The 11206-nt window shown below is 38.1% G+C and overlaps 1 protein-coding gene across 1 annotated transcript in view; it reads right to left on the bottom strand.

Annotated features, from left to right (window-relative positions):
* The window catches only part of LOC109157246 (GDSL esterase/lipase At3g48460-like), a 5461-nt gene extending 782 nt beyond the window's left edge, over nucleotides 1–4679 (bottom strand). Inside the window, exons 1-2 of the mRNA XM_019305156.1 lie at nucleotides 4261–4679; nucleotides 2949–3210 (exon numbers count right to left, since the gene is read on the bottom strand). Of these exons, the coding sequence (XP_019160701.1) occupies nucleotides 2949–3210; nucleotides 4261–4637 (639 nt within the window). The 5' untranslated portion in view covers nucleotides 4638–4679. The remainder of the gene's footprint in view (nucleotides 1–2948; nucleotides 3211–4260) is intronic.
* Between the last annotated feature and the right edge of the window lie 6527 nt (nucleotides 4680–11206).

Raw genomic sequence — 11206 nt, 5'->3', positions numbered from 1 at the left:
ATCATAACTTTTTTTTTCAAATGCAGTGACAAATGTTTTTAAATATTACAAATTTCAAAGGTCTATTGTGCAAAGTTTTAAAGTCCATTTGATGATATATAAAAATGCATTAAAATCTATAAAAGTGCACTCAAAATGATTTATTTATTCCAATAAAAAAAAAAGAATAAAGAATTTATTGAATAGTAAAATATAAAACTAAGTAATCTAGAAATTACACAAACATTAGTCCATAAATTTAACAAGATATAACGCAGCATACAAAAAAGGTTTATAATAGTATTGTTTGAAAAAAAAAATGTTTATTTCTCAAATTGTTATTCTAAGCAGCATTTGTTTATTGAAAACGGTAATGAAAATGGTATTTATTAAACCTTTTTAACACTTTGACTCAATAAAATTGCTAAAGTTGTCAAATTTACAAACTTTTTTATTAAAACATTATTTACCAAACAAGTCAATTTACATTTGTAATTTATTTTCTAATTTTTCTTTATACTATTTTTTTAATATAGTATCATTATTATTTATTTAAAAAAATTATTGCATGAATCTCTTTGAGATTGTAAGAGTATTGCTACTCCAAATTAAGACACTTTTAAAAAATTGTCAGGTAATAAGTTAAAAAGTAAAAATTGACTTCATTATTTTTTTAAAATTGTCAAACAATATATGTCACGTTTTGAAAATTGAAAGCAATATTTACAGCATTAATAAATTAGGAGTGACATTGATAATTGACATATTTGTGAGGGTATAAATTATAATTTTACCTTTTTACAATTATAACGAAATATATAGGCCATGTTTGGTAAGATAGTTTATCAATCAAATTAGACTTGTTTGATCACTATAAGCTATTTGACTTGGTTAAACGACCAATATCAGTGTTCGATTAATTAGATTTTTGTAACATTTTATTGCTCCAAAACGCTAAAATTCAAAAAGTTGCTTAAAGCCATTTTTTCGTTCAACTTTTTGAGAAAGTCATTTTACATATAATCAGCTATCAGTTAACAACTAATTTACCAAACATCTTTCTACAATAAACTAATACTATCAACTAGTCAAACCTACTAACTCAATCAGTTATCAGCTAACAGCTATTTACCAAACACCCCTATAATGGGCAAATTATGTTGTGGAAACGTGTCCACCATACATGGTGGACAAGTTCCTAAAACGGTGTCGTTTTCGAGGAAAACGACGCCGTTCTAATTAAAAAAAATTATTTTGAAGAGCCGTTAACGGCGTTATTCGTTCGTTACAAGAGGATATGTTCATAATTTTATAACTATACAGTTTAGAAATTATGAATCTACAGTACATATATTATGAATCTGAAGTATAAAAATTATGAATCTACTATATAAAAATTATGAATCTACTGTATTTAAATTATGAATCTATAGTTTAAAAATTATGAATTTACTATATTTAAATTATGAATCTACAGTATAGAAATTATGAATCAACAGTATTAGGTTTGTGTACATGTGACAGAGTTATATGTTCATAATTTTATAAATATGTGTTCATAATTATAGAGCTATATGTTCATAATTTTCGATATTCATATTCCCAATTTTTGAACTCGGTATTCACAAATCACAGAACAATAACTATACAGTTTAGAAATTATGAATCTACAGTATAGATATTATGAATCTGCAGTATAGAAATTATGAATCTACTGTATTTAAATTATGAATCTATGGTATAAAAATTATGAATCTACAGTTTAGAAATTATAAATTTACATTATAGATTTTATGGATCTACAATATAGAAATTATGAATTTATAGTATAGAAATTATAGAGGATAACGGTACCACTAACGGTATCGTTACTAAACCACATGAAAACGGCATCGTTTGGAACCGTGTCCACCTTGCAAGGTAGGCACGGTTCCAGAGCATAACGTTCCCCTATAATGTATTCCGTAATAGAAGTGAAAATTAGTACGTACTCCGTAGAACTTTTGTAACATATTAATGTGAAGATAGCTAGGATGCCAAGGGTTGTGTGTAGGCGGGGGCTAATGGCCCACAAAATAATTCTCATGACCATATTAACGATACCTCTCTATTAATATATACATTACTGTTGGTGTAGGTTAAGAGTTAAGACCCACAGAAGGCAATTGTTATATCGTGGATCATGGTACATATTACACTAAGGACTGTGGTTCAATACATATAATTTAATTTTATAATGTACACAATTCATATTTATAATGTACATAATTTATATTCATAATACACATATATAAACATGATATAATGAACATGAATTTTTTGCATTATGAACATAAATTCTGTACATTATGAATGTGAATTTTGTGTATTATGTTAAGTGTTTGTGTCTTCATTATATCATGTTTATGTGTATGTGTATTATGAACATAAATTATGCACATTGTGTATGTGTATTATGTACACTATGTGTATTGGATCAGGGTCCACAGTGCAATGTGGACCCTAGTTCATGATATAAATTGCCCACAGAAGGATCCTAACTCGGCAAATTATTATGTGGACCCGGATTCACCAAATGTTCACAATTTACATATTAAATTTTCACAATTTACCATTTAAAAATTTACAATTTGTATACTACCAACCCACAATGTTAAAATACATGTAATTGATTATTTGTTTTATAATCACAAGTTCCTTTCATATACTACAGTCACACAATCATGTATTGTATTCACAAATTCTCTTCTAGAACTGTTAACATTGTATTCCCATGCAAAAATAAAATATATTTGTACCTACAACTAACAACAAACTTATATTCTAATAAATACATTTACAACAAGTCAAAACCATCAATTAATACAAACACCTAACAATATCCACAACCAATTGAATTGATATAAGCCCTACTATATATATATACATTAATTAGAGAAGATGCATGGAAAGAAGAGGTAGGTACATACCTGTATGAAGCCAATGGCTCTAGTGATAGACAGCTTCTGAATAGTCTGACTAGTGACAGAAGATCCAAAGATATATGAATAGTCATTGACCCCAATTGCACCAACCCAAAACAGTGAATCATCAAACACCTCCCCACACTGCTTAGGTGTGCTCTTGTAGTCTCTGCACCCTACACTCTCCAGATAGCTGTTAAACCATCTCAGCTGGGTTGCAAGTGACTTGGGTGTAATGTCTAGTGTTATATTGTTCCTCTCGAAGAACCTGCACAGTCAGTATGCATGTATGTAAACACTTCAATTTGGAATGTTTTTATCTTTCCTTTGCTGAGCAAGGCTTTCATGAAATGTTGGAACTATGATACATACCTTTTAACTCATTGGACTTTAACAAAATCACAGTGGTATTTTGATAATTTTTTTTTAACTTTAAAAGTGCATTTTTCAATATTATACACTGCACTTTGAAAAACTATACTGTGCATTTGGATCAATTTGAAAGTGCAGTGTACTTAAGATTCATCTTTGCACGATGCTTACTCCCCACCTACACCCATGATAACAATTGTTGGATCTAGGTCACCCATCCTATGACTCAAACAGGCTTAATCACAGAATTCTTTGATTATCTTGTTGTCATAACCTTCTTAAAATCAAATGGTGATAAGTAGATGTACATTAATCATTTAATCACAACCATCCATGGTAAACCATAATGCCACGTCACGAATCGAGCAGAGGCTGAACTCGGGACTCAACTCGGCCGACCCATCCGACGCCCAACAATTTTTAGTTTGGTTTAGGAGTTCACTTTCTAATACTTGGGTTTAACATTTCCGAATTCCAATTTAAGTTAGAATTTAGTTTTTGGTTTAGGTTTTAGAGTTTAATCAGAAATGCATTCATTACCTTTAAAATTTGCACTTTTAAAATTGAAGAAAAAAAATATAATACTACAGCATTTTTTCCTCAAGTTATATCAAATTCATTAGATGACTAGGATTGATTTTTAGTTTTTTTTTAATTGGAAATGGGTTCTATTGTTCTAATATGAGTGCCCTATATATGTACCATACTCAAGACTAGTGTTGATCAGATTGATTTTTACATATGAGAAAGGGTTCTAACTCCGGATTTCTCAAGTTAAGGGATGAGAGTGCACGACCACTCACGCTAATCAAGCTGATTATAGAAAGTTTCTTATTATAGCTTTATAATTTGGACAAAGTTTGCTACATAATAAAATACTGCATAGGAATCTAAGATGCAAAAAATACAAAACGAGGAGGTTAATATAAATTATGAAGAAGAGAACCTGTAGTTTATAGCAGTACAGCCAGCAATGGCGAAGTTGATACCGTAAGACCTATCGGCCTTGGAGTCGAGGTAAGGCGGCAAGAGCGGCAAAGAGAGAGCTTGGGCGACGAAGTCGACTACGAGGCGGCCGTCGGAGTAGCGGTTGGTAGGGCGGTGGAAGAACGTGCGGCCGTAGGGTGGGTTTGATACGTGGGTGAAGAAGATGGGTCCAGTGCTGGAATTTGTGTTGCCAGTGTCTGTAATGGAGTCTCCAAAAGCGTATAGTTTCTTGAAGATTTTGGGTGCTGTAGTGGCTGAACATGGCTGAGGGGAATACAATACGAGTAGAGCAGATACTGTGATAATGACGAAGCAAATTTTGAAGGTTAATGCCATGGTTTTTTTATGGAAGGAAGCCTTTGTGTGTACTTTACATTGATAAACAGGTGTTATATATATAAAGGTTGAATCCCAATGCCAGATGTGAATCATCCGGTATCACGGTGATTCAATGGTTCAGCAGACGGGATCTGCCCACTTTGGACATAGTTCCCACACTCTTACCGCTGATGTTCGGTAACTTTGATTCCTTCTCCCAAATACTGATTACTGAACCATTGAGCCAAGTCTATGCGGGTATGTTAGAATCAAACACTTACCACTACATAAAAAAGCCAAGCACTTGCTAGGAATATCAGAGTTAAGTCACAAGTTTGAGCTCCAACAAAAATAAAAACTTTGGAGTTAAACGTGGGCCTGTAAAGGTGCAAGTCAAGCGTCATATGGCTATGAGAATTAGAGCCTTTTAACATAATAATAAACGTTTGATCCTAGAATATACATATAAAGAATATATAAAGAAGGTGTATACCAAAAATGTTATTTTTATATATAAATATTCGTAAATAGACATACATGCATACATATAAATTATAGGGAAAGCGGCTAAAGTCATTAGGAGGGTTTACCCAAAAATTATAGAGAAAGCAATGCCTCTTATACAAACTCAAAATAAATAAATAAATAATGAAGTCAATACTAATTTTGTGTCAAATCAAATTAAAACCTTAGCTTCACCAGTTATTTTGAAAAATCTTTAATTTTGAGAGTTTTTGTAAGTATGAGTAAGAAATAGAATATGGGAGGGAAGAGAAAAAAACAAAAAAAAACAAAAAAAAAAAAACAAAACAAAACAAAAACAAAAGATTTTAAAAACAACAATAAATAAATAAATATGGAGTAATTAAATAAATAAAAGTTTCATTAACACGCCCAATTAGGCACTGTGGTTTATTTCACGCGAATCAGGTGAGATTTTTGTTTTTTGTTAGTGGGTCCCACAATTCTAATAAAAATCAATGCATTGCTGGAAGACTTTTGTTATTCTCTCTCCTCTCCCTCTCTTCTCTACATAAGCTTTGCTTCCTCAAAAAATTACAATTAGAGATGCCCTAAACACCCATTAGTACTTTAAAAATTTGCATAAAATATATTAAAACAAACAAACAAAATTACGGAGTAACATTTATGTCTGATACAAACTTAAAGGTCTTTACCATGTATTTAAAAAAAAAAAAAAATCACGTCAAAAGTTAAATTCAAGAGAGAAAATTAAAATAGCAATATCCATTCTGCACATGGTTGTTTGTCATTCAAACATTTTTTGCTATTTCATTTTTTAAACTAGCCAAGTAGGAGTAGGAGTTTTCAGTAATCTACCAAGTACTGTATAAGAGTAGAATTTCACTAAATATTTTTTTTCCAAATATCAGAGAAATTTAAATCTAAAATTAGTAACCACACACATTTAGAATACATTATTTTGAAAATATTTATAATAAATACTCCGTAATACTTACTATATACACACATTAAATATAGAATCTTTTTGTTAGAATTCAAGGCTTACCACAAAGCAGTTATCAATTCTTAGGATTAAATACAATTTTATTTCTTTATAATTGTTTAACAGTCACTATCATATTCCGATTACAAGATACTAGACTCGGCCCTCCAAGCCTCTAAAGTACACTCCTCTTGTTAGAACATGTTGACTTGCACTTTTAGAGTTCATGCACTTTTAGAACACTTTTAGGGGGATGAATTCAATATTCAAAATGTCAGTCGTGGTTCTCTCTCTAGGATATGCTTAGAGAGTGTCTCCCTAGATCTCTAGGGTTCCTCTTCCCCATTATGGCTGATTTATCTCCATCATGGCGATCGTGTCTCATACACATTCTAGTGCTATCGATTTGGCAATCATGTCTTCTTCACGTATTATGGCTTTATGTACATGCATGCGACCATGCGATCCACCCACACAATACAAACGATCCGATCACGAAATCTCCTTGCATCAATTACATACCAAATCTTAGACTCCCGACGATGGATACCAGTGTGATCACCAATAGCTGTGCCCTACTATCGTTGGCAGATGAAGAAATTGGAGGACTGGAAGCACCCGATGCGTCCCCATCCCTCACCGCGACTCCGCATCACGATCTGGTTGGTCATTTTTTAACGGATCGGCCGATTAAATTTGATCATATGCAGCAGGTTCTTGCTTCGGTATGGCGTCCAGTTATGGGAATGCGCATCCTTCCAATCGCTGATGATCTGTTCTTGTTCCAATTTCCGCACCTGAAGGATCTGCAAAGGGTGTTGGATGACGGTCCCTGGTCCTTCGAAAACCACACTCTCGTTTGTGACACTGTCCCGATCGGTGTTCGGCCAGAGGAGGTGACGCTCACCGAGCTATCCATTTGGGTTCAAATACATGATCTCCCCTCTATCTACGCCTCGGCAGATTTCATCGCACAAATTGGGAGTCATATTGGCAATTTTCAGATGGCGGATCCGAACAATTTTGGTGGCTCCTAGCGTAGCTTTTTTCGGATTAGAGTGCGGCTGGACGTGAACTCCCCTCTGAAGAGGCGAATGAGGATGTATCGAAAATATGGATCAATCCAGTGGGTAAGCTTTAAATACGAAAGGCTTGGCATTTTTTGTTTCTGTTGTGGAGTGCTTGGACACTCTGAGAGTTTTGCAAAAAAGTCTATGAGGATGGTGTCGGGCCTGAGAATTTCCCATATGGGGCTTGGATGCGTGCGGGCGCTCGCAGACAGGCTCGTCCAATCGGGGCAAGGTGGTTACTAGCTGATCTACCACAAGCTTCAGTGACCACGCCTCCTCCTAACCCTATGAGGGAAGCGGAGAAGGTGACATAAACGGAAGAAACAGAGGTTTTGCAAAGGGAATTGAAGAAGAGACGGGAAGATGTTGCGGAAGGCAATGATGTGGTAATGTCTGAGTTCCAAAAAAACTCATCTCCGGCGGGTCTGATGGATCAGGCTCGCCATACACAATGAATGTCTTGAGCTGGAACTGCCGAGGTTTGGGTGGCACTCGGACAGTTCGGGAATTAGTGGACCTCGTGTCCAAGAAGCGACCCAACTTTGTGTTTTTGATGGAAACTAAATTGTATGCTGAATGTTTGGAACGTGTGCGAATAAAGTTAGGTTTTGAAGGTCTGTTATGTGTTGATCGTATGGGTATGGGAGGTGGTCTTGCTCTTTTACGGAGGGAAAAGGAGATGGTTTCTCTTCTGAGTTATTCGGGAAGCCATATTGACGTTGAGGTGACTCTTCCTGGTGCGGTTCCGTGGCGGCTAACAGGCTTCTATGGCAATCCTGAAAGATCACAGAGATGTTAGTCTTGGGATTTGCTGAGAGTTTTAAGTACTCGTTCCGACCTCCCCTGGGTCGTGATCGGGGATTTCAACGAATTAGCAAATCATGCGGAGAAGAAAGGTCTATTCCCACATCCAGACAATCTAATAAGAGATTTCAATGAAGCTCTGCAGGACTGTGATTTATCCGACCTGGGCATGTCTGGCTATGAATTCACTTGGGAGAAGGGCAAAGGTACGGATCACTGGATTGAAGAACGTCTTGACCGGGCGGTGGCTTCTTCAACCTAGTGTGACATATATTTGGAGGCCTTGGTTTATAATATTCTTACGGTGAATTCTGATCACAGTGCCTTATTACTGAGCCAGGAGGAAGGCAGCCTTCATAGAGGCAATCGACGTTTTCGATTCGAGGCAGCATGGATTCTCGATGACGATTGCAGGCAAGTGGTGGAAAACTCCTGGAACCTCTCTCGAACCCTTGAATTCAGGCAACGGATTGAGCGATGCGGTAACAATCTATGGCGATGGGGTGGAACATATTTCAGACGCTTCGAGCAGAAAATTCAAAATATAAAAAATAGGCTTGAATTCTTGAGAGGTAGCCGATCAACTGGAGATATAGGGGAGTTTAGAGAGCTGAAGGCAGAATTGTGCAGAATTCTAGATCAAGAGGAAGTCTATTGGCGACAGAGATCAAAACAATTGTGGCTAAAAGAGGGTGATCACAATACTAAATTCTTTCACAAAGCGGCATCCAGCCGGCGTAAAAGTAATACATTACGACGCATTCGTGATCCGGACGGACGATGGGGTAGAGGGTGCGGACATGCATTTCGAAATCTTACGATATTACGATGACATTTTTAAATCCGCAAATTGCGAGGAAGACATCATCAACCGAGTGCCTAGTCGAGTCACGTCTTCGATAAACCAACGTCTAACTAGGCCTATTGTCGACGACGAGATAAAGGCAGCTCTATTTTCCATGGCGCCGGATAAGGCACCGGGGCCAGAAGGTATGTCCCCATCTTTCTATCAGAATTATTGGTCAATTGTTGGGGAGGATTTTACGAAGTTCGTCAGGGATTGTATTACTAGCTGCAGCATGCCGGAAGGTCTAAACGAGGCCAATGTTGTGCTGATTCCAAAAAAGAAATGTCCGGAGTGTGTTGCTGATCTAAGGCCCATTGCTCTCTGCAATGTGGCGTACAAAGTCATTGCCAAGGTTGTCGCTAACCGATTAAAAGAGATTCTGGACACTGTGATCTCTCCATCTCAGAGCGTTTTCATCCCGGACAGATTGATAACAGACAACATCATAGTAGCAGGGGAGATATGGCATTTTCTGAGAGGAAAACGCGGGGGAAAAGTGGGCTGGACTGCATTGAAGCTGGACATGGCCAAAGCTTACGACAGGATGGAGTGGAGTTATTTAGAAAACATGCTGCTAGCAATGGGGTTCGCCCCTGGGTGGGTTGACCTCGTATTATTGTGCGTGAACTCCGTTAAGTACAACATTGTAGTTAACGGGGACATAGCGGGAACGGTGGTACCATCTCGGGGCATTCGACAGGCTGATCCGTTATCACCCTACTTATTCATAATATGCGCAGAAGGACTTTCCTTATAGCTGCAACGAGAGGAGACCCGGGGAAATATTCACGGCATCCAGATATCCAAGACAGCCCCACCGATTTCGCACCTCTTTTTCGCCGATGATAGCATGTTATTTTTTAAGGCGTCTACGGGTGAGGCGCAGAGGGTTCGAGACTGCCTAAACCTGTATGGCCGCATTTCGGGTCAAGCTGTCAATTACTCCAAATCCAGTATTATGTTCAGCGCCAACACGGATCCGATTATAAGAGGGCAAGTAGCGGCTATTTTTGGTGTCCAACAGGCTGAAGACTTTGGCCGTTATCTAGGCCTCCCTTCTTTCTTAGGCCGGAATAAAACGCAGGTGTTCAAATACATTGAGCAATGTATTCGTGACAGAATAGGTACGTGGCAGAAGAAATTTTTATCTCGGGCGGGAAAAGAAGTTCTGCTAAAAAGCGTGGCACAATCCATGCCAATTTTTGCCATGTCTGTTTTTCTTTTGCCTAAGGGCGTGTGTGATTCTATTGAGAAAATTCTGAACCACTTTTGGTGGAAGACAGGATCCACCAGCGGCCGAGGCATCCATTGGGCTTCGTGGTTCAAGCTAGCAATTCCAAAACAATTCGGGGGCTAGGTTTCAAGCGACTCCACGAATTCAATATTGCTCTTCTGGCCAAACAAGGGTGGCGGATTATTACACGACCCCAGTCTTTGATAAGCCGACTCTTGAAAGCAAAATATTTCCCTGAAGGTAATTTTCTACAAGCACGCCTTGGTCACAATCCTAGCTATCTCTGGAGAAGCATTGTTGCCAGTCAAGATTTACTCAATACAGGTCTCACCCGACGGATTGGGGACGGCAAGGAGTCACTTATTTAGGGGCAGCCGTGGGTGGCAGACGCAATCAAAGGCCCACTGATCACACCGTGCGCAGAATCGTTACGGGAAGCCAAAGTATATCAACTAATGACCAGTGACGGCAATTAGGACCACGAGTTGCTCAGGGACATCTTCGATGATCAAGACGTGGAACGCATTCTCAGAACTCCTATCTCACCAAGTTATCCGGACTCTTGGTGCTGGGCAGATGATATTAAGGGCGTCTATTCGGTGAAATATGGCTACCGGAGCAAAACTAGTGCAACCGCGACACAAAATGCTAATCAAGAGTTTACGAATTGGGGGGTTCTATGGCGCCTCCCGGTTCCTCCAAAGGTAATTAATCTGTTCTGGCGCTGCATTTGGGGTTATCTGCCTGTTCGTGAAAATCTTAAAATGAAAGGAGTATGGATCGGGGGTGGCTGTCCGCTTTGTACAGCAGCCCCGGAGACAGTCGAGCACTTATTTGGCGATTGCTACGTAGCTAGGCAGCTGAGTGGTGTTCATGACATCCTCAGTGGTTCCTCTTTCGCAGCTTACATGAACTCAAGTTTGCAATCACTATCTCGGACGGCTCTGGCGGAGATTGCGGCGCGTGTGTGGGTTATTTGGGGCACTCGAAATAATGTGGTTTGGCATGCAAAAAACTGGACTATGGAGGGTCTACGCAGGCAGGTGGCTGATCTTACTTCAACATGGAATGAATTTCTGAAGCCGAATCCGAAAGAGAGAAGCCATACGGCTGCAGCCCACCAGCAATGGACGCCACCCCCGGAAGGGAGTGTCAAATGCAATG

Source organism: Ipomoea nil, unplaced genomic scaffold (genome assembly GCF_001879475.1).
Source record: "Ipomoea nil cultivar Tokyo-kokei standard unplaced genomic scaffold, Asagao_1.1 scaffold2779, whole genome shotgun sequence".
In the NCBI taxonomy this organism is placed as follows: Eukaryota; Viridiplantae; Streptophyta; class Magnoliopsida; order Solanales; family Convolvulaceae; genus Ipomoea; species Ipomoea nil.
The sequence above is the reverse complement of the archived record's forward strand: the minus strand, read 5'-3'. Positions and strand labels throughout refer to the sequence as shown.